This window comes from Acipenser ruthenus, chromosome 21 (assembly GCF_902713425.1).
Source record: "Acipenser ruthenus chromosome 21, fAciRut3.2 maternal haplotype, whole genome shotgun sequence".
Taxonomy (NCBI): domain Eukaryota; kingdom Metazoa; phylum Chordata; class Actinopteri; order Acipenseriformes; family Acipenseridae; genus Acipenser; species Acipenser ruthenus.
This window is the reverse complement of record NC_081209.1, coordinates 812,938-830,132: the sequence shown is the minus strand read 5'-3', so window position 1 is coordinate 830,132 and position 17,195 is coordinate 812,938. Positions and strand designations below refer to the sequence as shown.

General features: G+C 42.3%; 3 protein-coding genes and 1 non-coding gene across 4 annotated transcripts in view; 2 read left to right on the top strand and 2 right to left on the bottom strand.

Moving 5' to 3' along the window:
- Positions 1-145: 145 nt before the first annotated feature.
- On the bottom strand, positions 146-8,258 carry LOC117427954 (tRNA (uracil-5-)-methyltransferase homolog A-like). The gene is made up of 12 exons (XM_034046364.3): positions 8,128-8,258; positions 6,848-7,493; positions 6,380-6,488; positions 6,038-6,219; positions 5,568-5,682; positions 5,110-5,225; positions 4,469-4,580; positions 3,731-3,853; positions 3,148-3,223; positions 2,729-2,845; positions 1,387-1,483; positions 146-1,002 (listed from the first exon to the last, which is right to left on the bottom strand). The coding sequence occupies exons 2-12, from the start codon at positions 7,480-7,482 to the stop codon at positions 660-662; spliced, it is 2,025 nt and encodes a 674-aa protein (XP_033902255.3). The 5' UTR covers positions 7,483-7,493; positions 8,128-8,258; the 3' UTR covers positions 146-659.
- A 352-nt stretch (positions 8,259-8,610) lies between these two features.
- Positions 8,611-14,450, top strand: LOC117427957 (ran-specific GTPase-activating protein-like). Its single transcript, XM_034046373.3, has 6 exons — positions 8,611-8,758; positions 10,550-10,698; positions 11,106-11,263; positions 11,403-11,531; positions 11,711-11,773; positions 12,264-14,450. The coding sequence occupies exons 1-6, from the start codon at positions 8,744-8,746 to the stop codon at positions 12,413-12,415; spliced, it is 666 nt and encodes a 221-aa protein (XP_033902264.1). The 5' UTR covers positions 8,611-8,743; the 3' UTR covers positions 12,416-14,450.
- LOC117428606 (small nucleolar RNA SNORA77) lies at positions 10,905-11,031 on the top strand. The gene has a single exon (XR_004548356.1). It is a non-coding gene; the product is annotated as a small nucleolar RNA SNORA77 (small nucleolar RNA).
- Positions 14,255-17,195, bottom strand: part of LOC131699005 (palmitoyltransferase ZDHHC8B-like) — a 45,237-nt gene continuing 42,296 nt past the window's right edge. The window contains exon 11 of the mRNA XM_058994142.1: positions 14,255-17,172. Coding sequence (XP_058850125.1) covers positions 16,989-17,172 — 184 coding nt within the window. The 3' untranslated portion in view covers positions 14,255-16,988. The remainder of the gene's footprint in view (positions 17,173-17,195) is intronic.

The window sequence follows — 17,195 nt, the reverse complement described above, 5'->3', positions numbered from 1 at the left end:
GTGTGTTGCTTGTAGGGTCCAGGCAGCTGAGGGTACCATTGACAGGTTGTGTAGAGTCCATTTACAACCACATGCCTAGTATGTCATGCAAACCTTTGAATTGTGGTGTAGAAGACTACGTATTTGAGAGACACTACCTGAAAACTCAATTTGACCACTTTTATTTCAAATCTTAAAAAAAAAAAAGTTACATTTCAAGCTGAACAGGCCTGTGATCACAAAGCCTTTAACATTACATAAAACAATGTGCAAGTCAATCTGACCTTTCCCCTCTTTAGAAGAGATACACATCTGTACAGTCATGTGCTCCAACCCTACTTGGGGTAGTGCTGTTGTAACAGCAGATTAGGCAGCATCTTTCAGTGAAACCACACTAGAGGTCATGCTGCTGTACATGGAAATGCAGCATCCGGCGTGCTCTCTCAATACTTCACAATTCAATGTTAGCCCATGCACAAGCGCTATTATATATTACTGGAGAAGGGCCCTTAATTCACTATTTCAGTTCTTTTGTATGTCCGATAGATAAAGAGGGAGCACTGCATTGTATTTACGTATCTCTTTCACATGTTTACACATGGTGGTACCCAGCTTAAGAAACCTGTCACTCGGTACATCCTGAAAGGTGACAGGGATGGGAAATAAGACAGTCCTGTGTACTAGGGTTCCTTTGCAGGGCGCTGTGATCCGCTCTCCTCAGTCTGACTGGCAGGGCGCTGTGATCCGCTCTCCTCAGTCTGGCTGGCAGGGCGCTGTGATCCGGTCTCCTCAGTCTGACTGGCAGGGCGCTGTGATCCGCTCTCCTCAGTCTGGCTGGCGGGGTCTCTGTGTGAGCTGGGCTCTTTAGCAGCAGCAGCAGCAGCTCCGTTGGAGTTGTACTCCACTCTCTCAAACAGGAGGAGCAGCTCACAGTGCATGGTCTGGGGGAACAGGTCCACTGCCATGGCTCTGACTGGTCGAAAGGGAGACCCCTTCACTCGGTTCGAAGGGGATCTGCAAAGGCTGCACAATAAATCAGAATGCTGATTAGTCTCTGTTGTGCAGTGAACTGTCCTAGGGGGATATATGGCATTCAACAGTAAATACATAACAATAATAGTGTTAATAATAGTTTTTTTTACTTTGCACTACGTGTGAAACTAGGAAATAACTTGTGGTATCAAATTCAGGATGTCCCTGCAAACACGGTGCTTGCATAGCAGTAGACTAATCCTTAATAATGCTAAGGGGGGGGGGGGGGGGGGTCGGTCGGTGAATCCAGAAGAATAAATATAAATGATCTTTGTAATTACAACATTGAAATGCATGCATAGCATTCTGTTCATGAAGCTGCAGGAACCCGAGGCACCCTGTTTTAATGACAGCTGCGCCTGCGTCTCAACTTACTCTATAAAATTGTTCATGGCTGCTTTGGCGTTGCAGGCCACGTAGACCAGCCTCTTTAAGTGCTCTGCTCTTCTGATTGCCAGGATAACTTTGGGATCTGCAAAATAAAATGCACTTCATGTAAGGATATATTCATGGAGATGAATGCACTGCTGATGGAAGATCATTAATAATCTGTGCAGCAAAAAATAAAGCATCTTTATACTAGAAAACACAGAAGAATACTTTCTTGCATCACATGACATTCCATAGACACACACACACACTGTCAGCAGGTAAATACAGGATGCAGTACCCAACTGTACCCAATAAAACAACAAGTTACCTTTTGTCACATGATAAGTAAATGTTTACAAAGCTCTGGTATTAAATAAAAAGCAAATCCCATTCTGTGCATATTTACTTAGGAATTGTGAAGTTAAAAATCCAACATAAAAGCATATTTGCAGTAGGGTTGGAACAATATTATCGTGCTATTATCAATAATGTTTTTGCATCGATAATTGTATTGCGTTGAAAAATAATTATCGATAATCATTTTATCGTCCGTTACCCACTATGATATGCTTGTGTGTAACAGTGACTCTGCATTGAAGCATTAAGACAGGACTTAACTGTCTGCGTGAGACGCAACACGTGATCTGTGCGCACTGCGTAGTGGGAAGTTGTAACGTGACGTAAGATTCACCGAGTAAAGGCAAACGTTTGAGCTAATGGCGATGGCAACTGCAGAAAGTACCAAACCTTCCGAAAATATTTTAGAAAAAAGAATCAGCATCAGTCCTGTGTGGCAGTTTTTTTGGAGTGACAGAAAGTGATCCGCAAGGTAATAAGCCCGTCTGTAGGCAGTGTGGAAAAGCTGATATTTTTTAATCGCAATTTATAATTTTTTTTTTTTTTTTTTTTAAACACTTTTTTTAATAAGTAGCCTATATTTCAAAAGTTGAAAAGCTACCAAACAAACATTTGGTTATATTATTTGTGCTTTTTTTTTTTTTTATAACCAGCCATTGTTTCATAACTTTTATTAAAGATGCTGGTCTTTTTGAAAATTGTCTAGTTTTATTTCTTCTAAACTCGTAGAGGCAGTTGTCATATTGCTCAAGTATATATAGCTTTAAATTTGGTAAATTCCAAGACATTTTACATATGTTATTTTTTCAGCCGATAATCATGATTATCGTGATAATTTACAGCCGATAATTGATAACTGAAAATGTCATTATCGTCCAACCCTAATTTGCAGTTGTGTCATTTTACTCAAACCGCTCTGACCAAGTTTTTGAAAAGTCACACACAGGAGTAGCCAACCACTGAACTATAAACATAAACACAAACTCACGCAGCCCCGCTCTGGGTGGGTCCACAATGGCAACCAGACTTTGTGACACAACAGAGTTAATTAAAGTGGGGAATATGTCTTCTGCCTTTCCACAGCGGAACTCCACATTGCTCAAACCTGAAATGGGAGAACGAAATAAAGACAGCTTCAAAAGACAAAACTGAACTTAAATACAGAGAAAAATCTGCTCATTTCGCTCCTTTATATACAAACTCATTTCACCAAGCCCCTGCCTGATTTGACAGTTTAAGGAAACTGATTGAACACAATTAACAAAAATGTAATAATCCAATTGCTGGCTATTACCACCACTATTTAAACCCACTAAAATAGGTTATTACTGAAATTACCATGAGGACTGGTCCTGCTGGTGAAACCTTCACACAGACGTACAGAAGCACATCAGGACCCTTACTAACCGTTAATCTGAGCGTTGACTTTAGCATCTTCCACAGCTTCCTGACACAGCTCGATCCCGATCACTTTCTTTACGTTCTGCACACAAACACACACAGGGATGAGAGCAGGTCAGTTAAACACACACACACTGAAGGGATGAGAGCAGGTCAGTTAAACACACACACACTGAAGGGATGCGAGCAGGTCAGTTAAACACACACAGTTACACAGCAGCACACACACACTGAAGGGATGAGAGCAGGTCAGTTAAACACACACAGTTACACCGGGGGTTGGCTTTACAACCCATTCCCAAGCTGCCCTGCTTTAGGAAACAGTTTATCAAGACAGAACGGTTTCGTCTACATCAGCTCAGCTAGTCTTAATGATTACCCGATACACATTCTTCTATAGAATACAACTGGACTTTCTAACATAATGGAAAGCAGGCAAAACAAAACCAGTCCCCTAAAAGATGTGTCTGAGGGTAAAGTTTTGACAATCCAGGCCTTGTTGAGTTGTTTTATTTTAATAATATTTCACAGTGGACAGGCCCAGGAGATGGAGCTTCTTGTTCTTGTGGGGTTGGCACAATGCCCATACCTTTGCCAGGGAGATCCCGATAGTCCCCGTGCCACAGCACACATCGAGCACTGTGCTGTCCGGATTCAGCTGGGCCCAGTCTCCCACTGCAGAGTACAGCACCTCTGCAGCCTGCGTATTCACCTGGGGAACACACACACACACACACACACACACACACAGACACACACACAGACACACACACCTTACTGACCACAGCATGTGCAGATTTTTATATAAAAAATATAAAAAACAACAACAACAACAACAACAACTCACTCAAATAATGATTTTTCCATTAAGTAAAGGTAATACTGTGCAAAAAACTGACGAGCAGATCGATCGCTTCTGTACGCTGTGAATGCTAACGGCTGCATGAGTGACTGTGTAAAGCTGCTGTATCAGTACTACTGTAAGTTAAACTCAAACTCATCTACCGAATGGAAAGTTGTGGATTTTGTTCATGTAAAAAAAAAAAAAAAAAAAAAGAAAAGAAAAAGAAAATCTGTATTTCTCACATGCTTGACTAGGCCAGATTTCAGATGAAAGCGGCCACCCGTAGCGTTTATAAAACCTGGAGATTATTTGATAAAAACCCTCTGCATGCGTTCTGTACAAGCTAGAGGACTTTTCATACTAAACAGGCTTGAGACTTTAAAACAGATGTTATCTACATCACCCAGCAGAGCAGAGAATTGCAGAGCTGAGGAACGTCACCGCAAGCCCTGGAGATGCAGGCTGCACTCCACGCGGTTCTACCTGGAAGAAGGCATGAGGTGAAATCCTGAATTTCAGTCCTAGCAGCTCTTCGTGGATCCACCGATCCCCAGCCACGTGGTCAAGGGGCAGGTCCTCCAGGGTCGGAGATTTCCTAGGAGGGAAAAGAAGTGAAAGGTGTTTTAAACCCTAGAATGCACAGGATTAACCTGAACTCTTTCAACACCGCAGTCTAACTCCGCACGGTACACAAGGAATTGAGAGGCTGGCTGTTCAATCGGTTTCTTCTTAAAATACATCTGAGAGCAACTCAAGCATCACGAGGAGGAAACTGACCATTTGGATGACCAGATTAAACCCTGCTAGTAAGTAGTTTAAACCCTGTTTCCTGCGCCTCATTGCAAAAATAAGAAAGTTAGCATCATTTGTATTTCTGGGATACGTAAGTCCCTTGTAACTTAAAGGGCTATAAAAGAAAAAGAAGTGCACTCAAATCTGCAGAGCGCTCTAGCAGTATAGGAAGACTATTAAACTACCACTAATCAAATCTACCAATATTTATAAACACAGCATGATGATTTGTATTCATATTTCAGGATGTCAGAAATCCAAACTATTCAGTTATAGTTCTCTGGTTGAAAACGTTTGTTATAATTTTTTTAATGTACAAAACTCCTCCCTACCTTTGGCCCTCTTTTACAAAATACAGAGAAGTGACCCCGCTGCCCTTTCCACTTCCCTCCACGAAATACTTTCCAAGAGAGCTTTTCAGCTCCTCCAACTCTGCATCGCTTAGCTTCTAGAAAACACAAGAAATGTCTCGTTCAAATACACCCCTGTAGAGATCCACACACCAGCATGCAAGACAACGAATCCACAGGATATACTCTGCATTTACCATCGTTAACCCTGGCTTGCCATGTTTTATTAACACGCTTTACCATACCTCGCTATCCAGTGCTTACCTATGCTTTACCATGCTTTCACTGTGCTGTATTACACTCTGCTATGGGAGACTTCTCTAAGGGAACAGGCCCCAGTGCTGTGTTTGCAGGTGCGTGTGGATCTCTGAAATGCCCTGCTTGTTACAGGTCAGCACGTCTTTGCTTTTCTCACAGCTCTCCTGTTCAATCAGCAGTACCTGTGGGTTGAAGTACACCACGGCCATAATCTCATTGGTCCTGGTTGTGCGCACAGTCAGCTGCTTCCAGTGGCCCTCGTACGTCTCCGGGCTGTACACTGAAAATCCAGTGGTCCTGGATTGAAAAAAATGAAAATATAAAACGCATGTGTCACTTTTAAAAGTATTCCTTAGTTAATATCCAGTAAAACAAGTCACAATACAAGACCTATGTGAATTCACCCAATGTAAACCCAAGCGCCCGGGAGTGTCTATGCAGCCACAGAACACTTTGTTTAATCCCCTTAACCTTGTGTCAGTCTCAATGTTGTACAGGTTACTAACGGCACAGATTGGATCATACACGTTTTTCAATGAAGGGGAAGAAGGAAAGACACGCAGGCAGTTCCACAAGCAGAGCCGAATAGCAGCAGGTGAAGTGCAGAGAGACCCGGATCCACATCCCAGTGTGGCACGCGCGCGCCTCTCACCTGATGTAGTCCTGGAACGCCTTCACCACTCTCTTGGTGGCGTCAGGAATGTGAATGGTGTCGAAAGGCTCCACCACGGCGCACGTCCCTCCTTTGTATTTGCCGAGCCGGCAGCCGACCGTTTTGTCTTCCCCGTTGGCTCCCATTCCGATGAGGAATTCGCACTTGTTACGGTATTTAGTCTGGAGCAAGAAATGGGAAAGGATAACAAGTGAATCCGAATCTACATAGGGGAGCGACGTGGGGACAATCCACATTAGGATTGACTACAGCAGGACGCGTGACTGGAGGAGACTGCTCGTCTATTTTCAAAGCTTCAGAAGAAAACAATCCCCAGCGTACCTGTGCAGGGGAGGCTCTGATAGCCTCCAGCGGGCAGCACATATTAATGTACTTCTGCTTCTGAACAAACAGCCAGGGCAGCATGGCTTTGTTATTGTTGCCGATTTCCCTGAAACAAAATCAAAACAGATAAATAAATACTGTGCATTGCTGCCTGCTAAGCATTACATTTCATTAATGGTGACGCTTTTGTTAAAGGACGTTGTACACAAGGGGCCATGCTGATGAAAACCACTTTGATATAAATTAACACTAGATTGTATTATTGGGTGCTATAAAACAGCTTTGTCTTTTTTATTTAAACTTTTACCTGTCAAAACATCACTTTAACCAGGGCTTCGTTTTGACAGCAGCACAAGAACAAGACGAGAGCCTTCAATTGTAAGCAGCGATACGTACAGCAGGACACTCGTTTGTGGAGCTGGGCAGAGGCTGTTCCTCTATAGAAATAAATAAACCAATACACACTTTGTAAGTCTCTGGAGCACTCCCACGACTTCCTGCTCTTTCATCTTCAGCTGCTCTTCGTAAGCCACGTTCCACAGCGGGGTCACCACGTCTGCAATCTGCTTGCTGAGTGGCTCCTCCGCAGGACTGTCCGCTGGGGCAGAGCGCTTGGCATGGGGCTGCCCTCTGTCGGCACCCTCCTCCTGCTGCTTCCTTTTCCTGAGGAGGGGGTCCGCCTTGGGCTTGGCCAGCCGCACACTCAGCGGCCGCCCCTTCCACAGCATGCCGTGGACGGACTTCATGGCCTTGGTCCGCTCCTCCTCGCTGCGGAAGGTGACGAAGGCGAAGGTCTGCCTCCCGAACAGCTTGATCTTGTGGGGGTTCACCCCGTGCTTCTCAAGGAACTTCTTCAGGTCGTTGAACCCCACGAACTTGGGCAGGTTCTGGATCTCCACCTTGAAGATCTCCGAGGTGAAGAGGTCGTCTCGGACGTAGCGGTAGACGCTGGGGTCCCCCCCTTCACGTTCCGGAGGGGGCTCTTCAGCACAGCCGCTTTGATCCTCCACCCCGGCCCCCCCCGGGACAGGCTCCTTCTCTTCAGCCAGCCCTGGAGGTCCCCCCCCTGCTGCCAGACAGGTGCCAGCATCTTCAGTCATTCTCTGTGTTTCTGTGAATAAATTATTAAACATACAATTCATTTAGGCAGCTCTGAAGGGAAGGAAATAAGAATCCTGTTTCACTGAGCCATTCCAGACTTGAGCTCAATCAATCTGCTTGACATGGTCTAAATGGTTTGTCAACATCAGCTATAAAGATCAGTTATAAAGAGCACAGTAACACCTGAAAAGGGCTGAACTGCTGTGAAAAGGACTCTGCAAAGGGCTTCAGAAATGTTTGAAATACTGTATTATGGTTTAACTTAGGGTTACCATATGACTCCATGTACAACAGGGCAGTCTGGGTCAGTTCAGGCTTTCCAACTCATACCCCAGTGCATTCTGGTACGTTTTACCTCTCAGGCACCTTTCACAGCAGGACTACACTTACCAGAATGCACTGGGGTGCGAGTTGAAAGGCCTGAACTGTCCTTTATGTACGCAGAGTCGCAGAGTCACTAGTCTTTTAAACAGTTAAAAAGCCATACACACGTAACACTACAAGAACTACCTGGACTGTAGTATTGAAAACAGGTCAGACCATTCATCAACAAAACATTATTTTATATAAGTGCAACCTGCAGACTGAAATCTACTGCACAAAACACTGACATTAGACTACTTTCAAGCCAAAACAATGCTTACCTTGTTTACTGTTCAATAATTTTAAAATGGTAAACGTGGTGTTTACTGCACACTGAATTCAGGTCCATGTGTGGGTTGCCTTAACGGTGAGGGAAAAGTCGACTCCTCAGAAGAACAGAGGATGCTGGGAGGAAGGTCAATATAAATAAAACGTTTTTATATCTTAACATATTTTGTATAATTGTTGTACTGCTTTTTAAACATTTAACTTGATAATAATAACCAACCATAAATAAAAAATAAAAATAAAACACTATAGGAAGTGACGATCGTAGGGTCACTAGGAATGGGGTAAAAAAAAAAAAACTACAAATAATAAAATAAATATAACAAAACAATGTTTCTGTGTTAATTATATACGCAATTAATAGACCAATGTAACACTGTACGCCATTTATTAATATATTTTAAGCATTACGTGTTTAAAATAAAATAACGAACTGTATACGAACGCGGCGAGCGGAGGAGGGGTTGACGGAAATGAGGTAAATGTCGGAGGAAATGTTCAGCGCGCGAAAGGAGCCGCAGGAAGCGAGAACGAGACGGAGCGCGAGCCGGGGTCGAATTAAAGAATAACGGTCAAAAAAAAAAGAATCCGCAAGCATCTCTGAAAACCATGGCAGATACCAAGGTGAGCGCTTCAAGCGGCGCGCTGAGGACCCTCGGGAGTTCAGGGGGACGGGTATTGGGGGGTGTAGTCGCCGGTTTAAGTGGATATTGGGGGGTTTGATGGTTAGGGATGAGATGGGGGGGGGGGAATTTAAAAGCCGGCCGGCTCGGGTGTGATTAGAATGGGAGGCTACATCAACTGACACGGAACCGGGCTGTTAATCACGACGAGCGTCGCTTTATAAAAACGATGCCACCGGTGTTGGCGTCTTTGTGTAATACACTGTGTTTAAGTGTTTCGGCACGTTTCCTGCGCAGTTTCTTAGGTATACGTAATAACTTTAGTTCAACTGATTCCTCCTACTAACGTTGATGTCGTAGATATATCAATACAAATGAGCACGCAAAACTGTATGATTTGAAACTCGTTTTTCTACATCTTGTGATGTAAAGTGTATATTTAAAAGTGTATATTTACCGTCGATGATGGAATGCATTTACAATTACAAACGGTTTTAAAATGAAACGGCCAATATCTGGTCGCTACCAGCCACGCAGTTATCGACACGATGTTACACACTCGACACAACTCAGCTATGTGGGGCAGATTATTAAGAATAAAACTGCATTCATTTGATAAAGCGTTTTTATGTAGTGTGCTTCTTTAAGCCCGTTTTAGTGTTTGTCAGGGACAATAATTATCGTAACAGTAAGCCGAATAGATTCGGTGGCTAACTACAGTGCGATATACAATACAGGTTCAACCAGGCTTTGTTAATCTGGGTATTGGCGTGGTTTTACCCCCATCATGCCTGCCTGCAGTTTTGTAAGATGCCTGCCCGGCGTGGAGGAGGGCTTCCTGTGTTGCTACAGCCTGGGGTTTAAGACTCAAGTTGCATGCTTATGCTTGACAAGTTTTTATTGAGTCAAAATGAAATCAAAGTGCAGTTACTGCCATCCACTTGTGGTGTGTGTGTGTGTGTTTTTTTCTTTTCCTCTCATTAGCTAGATAGTGAAGTTGCCTCTAAATCCTGTGCTTTTTCCCACTGTGTAAACTAGTATCATGAAGAAAGTGTTCATAAAAGGAAGGGTTGTATTGATGGGGATCTGTACATCAGATCCACACAGTGAAGCAGGTGTTGGGGAATCATTTGTATTCTCCCCATTTCTTCCATGAAAGTACGAGATGTACTCTCTGTTGGTTACACTGAAATCTAAGGTTACAGTAAATGTATGCTTACCCTTATGACTAAAGTTTTTGAAATGCTTTCCTCAGCACCATAGTTTAGTTACCACAGCACATTGAGCACAAAAGGCATTTCCAGGGCATGATCTTCTAAATCCCTCTATTCACATTACTGTGATGGTGTCTCGTTTCACCCACCCCATGCTTTCCTGCTAATGAATATAATAAAAGAAATGGAAGGAAGGGAGCGTCAGTTCAGCATGTGAGCATCAGTTTTATGTACTTGGTTTATGACACCAGTATGAGTAAATGAATTAAAAAATATTAATGATTTTGTAGTCACAATATTAGGCTTTCACACATTGAACAAATTTGTTTGTTCACATACAATCAGAACCTGATGCTTCAAGAATTAGATCCTCTTACAATAAACCACTATTCTGCATATTGCTTTGCAAGTACAGCTGTAGTATACTTTGTTTCATTCCTGAATTTGCAAAATCAATAGGATGTGATCAATGAATGAAGATTGAACATAGTTACACCCGGGTTCTAGAAAATGCATTTATTTAGTGACAATTACTTCACTATTTGATTTGTAGAAAGTGATTTTATTTTTGTCATTAGGAAACGCAAAAAGAAGATCCTACTACAGAGGAGACTTCAACAGAAAACACAGAAGATGCCAACCACGACCCTCACTTTGAGCCCATCGTATCACTCCCTGAGCAGGAAGTTAAAACGCTGGAAGAGGATGAGGAGGAACTCTTTAAAATGTAAGAGGATGGGAACTGTACTCTTGACAGCAGGTCACTCACTTGGATACCCCCCTTACAGGCGGATTCAGAAGAACTGTGTGTTTTGCCTCTTGCTTAATATTAGCTTGCCCACAATATACTTTACTCTTTATATAATATAATGGTAAATTACCAAGTAAAAAAGAAACAAAATGCACCCTTTCTATTTGTTCATAGCATCCCTTGCAGACTCACTCTGTGCCTGACTGCATAATCCAGCATGGTGCTATTTCAGTCTGCTATATTAGCTGTCCAGAATATCACAAGCACTTATCGTATATAGGTTATTGGTGGTTAATCTGGCTCATGTATAAAATGAGGATTTTTTGCTTTGCGTTTTCCTACTGAAAGCTTACTTCACTAACAAGTAAGCATTCTTCCTACAGGCGTGCAAAACTGTACCGGTTTGCTTCTGAGAACGAGCCCCCGGAGTGGAAGGAGAGGGGCACTGGAGACGTGAAGCTGTTGAGACACGCGGACAGGGGAACAATCCGCCTCTTAATGAGGAGAGACAAGACCCTGAAGATCTGTGCAAACCACTACAGTAAGTATTGCTGTGAAGGTGACCAGCGTTAGGGATGTGTTTGTGTTTTAAAGTTTGACTTGTATAAATGTGTACAGTGGGAGCAGTCATCACTGTGCATCATTTTTCTTGCCTCTTTTTTTTTTTTTCGTCGTTCTAGTTGCTCCTGTGATGGAGTTGAAGCCGAATGCAGGTAGTGACAGAGCCTGGGTTTGGAACACACATGCTGACTTTGCAGACGAACATCCCAAACCAGAACTCCTGGCTATCCGGTTCCTTAATGCAGAGAGTGAGTGGTCCTTTCAAAAGAAATTCATTTTTTTCTGGATGGTTTGTCCAAATTTAGTCACGATAATGGCTGAGTTAACTGGGTGATTTATATAGAACGTTTATTCTTAATATGACCATACAGTGAATTGAATGTTATTTGTAATGATTGTTTTGATTTTAGTTTTTTCTTTCTTTTAGATGCACAGAAATTTAAAGCAAAGTTTGATGACTGCAGGGAACAAGTGAGGAAGTTTCAGCAAGGTACCAGTAGCTGCTTTTCTTTCATTGGGCACATTGGAAGGCACTATCTTTTCACTTAATATTAAGTGCCCCATCCAGCTTGGTGTGTTTTTGCTTCTGCAATATTAAGGACCCAGAGTATTGCAATATTACACTTCCCTCTCTATTTGGAAATGTTGCAATTTATTGTGGAACATGAATGTTTAAAATAAAAATAAAAAAAATCACCTTAAATTGCAGGAACTGCCCCCAAAGATTCTCGGCAGTTTATGTGCAAATTTTCAAAATGAAAAATGGCCATAGGCTGATTCTCTGTTTCAAAGAAACATTTTTTTAAATTCATTATTTTCTTGTTCTCACTGTATTTGTGGTTTGAAATGGAAGTGGTTTTATTGTGTCCTACTAGTGGATGTGGAAGTATAAGATTACATTTGTTGTAAACTGAATTACTTCTGTAGAGCATCTTCTCCTGGGCTTTGTTTTCTAAAGTAGAGTGCTTTTGTCTGAACAGGTAGCGACAGTGCTGACAAAGTGGCAAATAAGCTGGAGGAGCTGTCTGTAAAGGATGACAAGAAGACCAATGAGTCAGGGGACAAGAAGGATGAAGCGGCTTGCAAGAAGAAAGAGGGTGAAGAAGTGAAGGGGAAGGCAGAAGAGAAGTAAAACCATGCTCCGACCTTCCTCCAATTCAGTATTTTTTTTGTTCTGTTTTTTATTTTACAATGGACTTTAATAACAAACTGAATTTGGACACTTGCATTTTTTCCCCCTAAGCTTTTGCCCTCTCAGATCACAAGAGCTTGGAGACACTTCAGAGTATCCATTCCCCAGTCGTCAATGTACTGTGCTGGTTTTTTTTTTTTCCATAGTGGAAATAAGTTAATATAATGGGATCTGTAACTCGGAAGTATCTAACATGATATCTTACTGTGAAATAAGTCTTGTGATATTGATTCCCACATTGGGTAGCGCGTTGTCTCTTTTTTCCCTTTGCTTGGTTAAAAAAAAAAAATACAAATAAAAAGGGGAACAAAAGTAGATTTTCATTGAGAAATCACAGTTAAATTTTGGTGCAAGGTCTTCAGGTTACTGGTCATGGTAAGTGTAGGTGTAGGTGTGGGTGTGGAGGGTGGTTAAGATTGCAGCCGTCTGGCTTTCTGAATTGGTGACTGGTCTGTTTTAGAATTTGTTTATCAAAATGATAACATGCACTCTCCACGAGATGCATTCTTTTGTGCAGAACAGCAAACATAAACCCCTTTCACACTGGGACGCCGACCCAGCTCACAGTCTTGCATCGTGTGAAACGATGTACCTGGGTCGTACCCAGGTTGACCCGGCTGCCAACGACCCGCATCCTGAGGGGGGTCGACACGCTTTATCCGGGTAGAGTGAGACAAAAGGCATGTTAGCCGCCGGAATAACAAACAGCCACGTCTGCGTGAAGGTTTCACTTCCGCAAGGAGTGTTTTTGTTTGTTCTGTTTTAGCCATGTTGTTGTTGCTTGAGGCGCCCCATGAGCCAGATTGCAGCAGGACTGAAGAAACGTTTGCTCTAATCAACATGTGGGCCGAAGGTTCAATCCAGAGAAGCTTGGATGGAATTATCTGTAACAAGCTGCTTCCGCGGCATTGATACACGTATTATTTGCTTGCATCTGTCATCCAGTTATCAAGCAGTGTGAACTCACTTAGCCAACCCACATGACACCGGGTCCTCACCTGGGTAGAGCATGCCAGACTCGGGCTGTAGTTATTCATGCAGGTGCCAGTGTGTCTCATCACTGGTTTCACTGACCCAGATTTCCACTATTCTTCAGACTATTATAGCTATGGTTGTCCAAGATTAGTTATAATATATATCTGTAAATCAAGTTGTAAATATGCTTTCAGCTATAATATCTTTTAATATCCTCAAATGGAGAACTATTACCGACTTCTAAAGCAAATGTTTATGCCACACCTCCCCCACCTAAATGAAAGCCATGTGCTACATTCAGTTTGTTGAGTGATTCAGTGCTTGCAGTAAGATCTGAATTGTGTGTTCGTTCATTACATTGGCAGCATGTCCAACTGGAATCTGGAAAGGCAAGTCCTTATGGGGATGAGGCTGTGTGTAGCGGGGGAGAGAAATGAGACCCCTGGTGCTGCCTGCATGGCAGGCTAGTAACCTGCACCACGCAATGGCTGTATGGGGTGCCAGAGAGACTCCTCTAGTGGTGTGAGGGGGTGAACAATGCAGCAAAACAAGAATATATAAAGGCTTGAAAAGATATTAAAAGCAATCCTTGGTACCATGCCTAGTTTAATTATGTAGCTTGTGCTTCTCTATATCTTCTGTACAATGAATAGGAAGGAGCAGGTTAGGTGACGCATGTACCACTTCTTTACTAAACTTTCCAGCATTCTTGTGAGCACTTTATTTTTTGACAACGTGGACATGGTACTTGCATAGCAAATCACATTGGATGTTTATTGAAGGTTTCCATTCTGAATGATCTAGCTTTTTATAGTGACAACGCGTTACAAATGATGTTTAAAAAAAAAAAAAAAGGTTGTGAACAAAATCAAATGAATTAAAATATAATACTGGCAACTTTTTATGTGATCTGTTGACATCTTGTATTTCCTTTAAATGTGGATATACCTGTGCACAGTACACACGGTTTAAATTCATTAAATCGTCTGGGTTTTTTTTATTAGACTGAGTATGTGTGTTTATATATACTCTGTATATCACTGGAGTTTAAAAAAACAATCAGCATGTGTTTATACATTTTCCTCAAGTTGTATACAATGCATAGAAAATCGACAGGATATTTGAATATACTCTATCTGGTAAGAAATGTAGCTAGTATGCAGAACTCTTAAACTACACAAACACACACAAAGTTATTAACGCAGTTTACAAGGACAAAATAGTAACACCTGCAATACATTACAAATAGTAACACCTGTAATACGTTAGAAACGTGTGATGATTGAATGGGTCTTTGAGAAAACCGGATTTCCAACAACGGAAAAGAAGCATGTGACCCTCAAAGAAACAATTCAAGTACTGTGCATTGTACAGCTTTAGGCTTGGTTCTGTGCGGTAGACTGTGGTATAGTACTGTGTATTGTACAGCTTTAGGCTTGGTTCTGTGCGGGGGTCCTGACAGCGCTATAGTACTGTGCATTGTGCAGGTTTGATTATGTTATATGCCTGTGAAGTCTGGGCATTCGACAATCTACTTAGTCGGTATTAGTAGGTATTTACAGTGCGGTTTGGTTATATCATTGAATACAAAAGAGCTGAAACATGTGATTGATCTCTAACCACCTGAACATGTGGCTGTCCCTGACATTTATTCAATTGTTCTTTTAAACTCAGTAAACAATCATGCACAGCAGTATAATCATTTGGGGGATATTAGAGAAAAGACTTGCGTAGCACAGGACACATTGTCTGACATATTGACTAATGGCTGGTTTCACAGACATACTAATCTTGGACTAGCTAATTTTACTTTAGGTAAGGCAATCCAGGACTAGGTCTAATCGGGGTCTGTGAAACCAGTCATATATGATTACCCTCATTTTATTAACAGGGTGGTGTTTTTTATATGGATCTTCTGAATGTCTTATGATTGAGTGTTTGAAAGTTACGGATTAGTTATGGAAGGCAATACAGATAACACAAGAATGATGCACTTGTCCTTCACTCTCTCTGTTCAGGTGAACAGGTCAAAGACGATTTCCAGAGTTGTGTATTGATCCCTGCTGGTTTCCCTGGAGAAGCGCAGTGAGACAGGCTCTCAGTGCAGGTGGTGTCTGCCAGTCAGCAGTGAGGTGTGAAAGGAGAAGCAGCCATCCTATCACCCAGAAAGCTGATTCTTCCTGCAGATGAGTCTTCCACATGGCTGGAACTGACCGCTTCTTCCGTGATTATGACAGTGAGCATATTTAATAAGCCAGCTAGTTTTATCCTGCTTGCATGACCTAAATGATGCTCCAGCATCCAGCCGCAGTGTTTTCCCAATCCTCGTCCTTGGGGAGCCGCCAGGGAGGAGAGTGGAAGGCTGGGGTGTTGCTGCCTGAGAGAAGAGGACTTCCAGAAAATGTCGATCATTTTGGACGCCCCTAATATACAAAGTGCATACAGTCTTGTTTCACAACAATTTGTTTAAGCTAAAGGAAAATAAAATCTTAAAACCAGATTTTACATTTGTCTCTTTTTATTTAAAAACACATTTAAACTGATTGAACAATTAAAAAAAAAAAAAGAAAAAAATTAAAAAAATGAAATATGATGTTACTATGATAGTCAATAACATACATTACTGATTCGAGTTTTCGGGTGCTTGCTTTAACACCATCGTTCGTCCCGTACAGCTTGATGATGATCAGAGGTGGAGGTAAAAAAAAAAACAAAACACAAATAATACATCACACTGCTGCACTCTGACGGAACCTTCATTCAGCTTATGAGAAACCTACTGCTTTGGGTAAATAGATTTGTGCTACCTAATAAAGAAGTGTTCATCTACCATCCACTGAGCTCCACAGCAAACCAATTCAATACAAAATAATAATTATAATAATTAAAAAATAAAAATGGGGAAAGGAGAAGTATTCAACCTTCTCACAAACCACCACCAAAGAATAAAAGAAAAGCGATGCATGGTCATGACTAGCATGATTATAGGACATTAAGGTCTGACAATTAGGTGCAGCCTTTGGTAACGAGTTCTCTACACTGATATCTTTCCAGCGTGATCCACTAACAGCTAGTTACTGTGGGAGAGCCTAATAGGCAACAGTTTTTCTGTTGTTTGCTGATGGTCCGTCCTTGTGCTCAGTGGGAGCCGAGTGTGTGAAACTTCACAACAGCTTACGAACATAAAGCACATAGCCTAAAAGAAAACATCCACCTTTAAAACTGCCAACAGAAATCATGTGGGCTGATTGACTGCCCCTTCCTCAGCAGTTTACACACAAGACTGAACAAACAAAATGCACAATGGCAATTTCTAGACATTATATAATTTCCTTCTTTGTAATAAAAACCGTACTCTCAACGGTACGCAGTCAGGGTCACTGGGACTGCTGCGAGGTCAAAGAGGAATCGTCCGATTGGCTGTATGGTTATTCCCAAGGGAGTAAGGCTGCGGCCGGTTGGAAGAGATGCCCCCCTCTCTGAGCTGCAGAGCTGCAGCGATTCTCTTCACAGCGCCTCCTGCAGGCACCACGGCGCCTCACACTGAGATCTCGTAGGTGGTCCCGCCCACTCCCGACACCTTTTTAACGTTCGTGTGCCGGCCGGGGCTTGCCGGGACACCCTGGGAACTCGAGGTGGAACCCAGGCGACAGTCAGCCCTGGACAGGCCCTTCGGCTGGCCATTTATTTTACTGTGGGACGATCTCAACTGGACATCCTCCCTAGGAAAACAGGAAACATTTAC

Bases quoted from the DNA above. Each gene is read 5' to 3' on its own strand.
- LOC117427954 (XM_034046364.3), bottom strand. From the start codon at position 7,482: ATGACTGAAGATGCTGGCACCTGTCTGGCAGCAGGGGGGGGACCTCCA. The intron at 6,220-6,379 runs GTACGCTGGGGA...TTCTTGCTCCAG, and splicing joins TCAGAGCCTCCCCTGCACAG to ACTAAATACCGTAACAAGTG. The intron at 2,846-3,147 runs GTTAGTAAGGGT...CTCCCATTTCAG, and splicing joins AGTCAACGCTCAGATTAACG to GTTTGAGCAATGTGGAGTTC.
- LOC117427957 (XM_034046373.3), top strand. The intron at 10,699-11,105 runs GTAAGAGGATGG...TTCTTCCTACAG, and splicing joins GAGGAGGAACTCTTTAAAAT to GCGTGCAAAACTGTACCGGT. The intron at 11,774-12,263 runs GTACCAGTAGCT...TTGTCTGAACAG, and splicing joins AGTGAGGAAGTTTCAGCAAG to GTAGCGACAGTGCTGACAAA.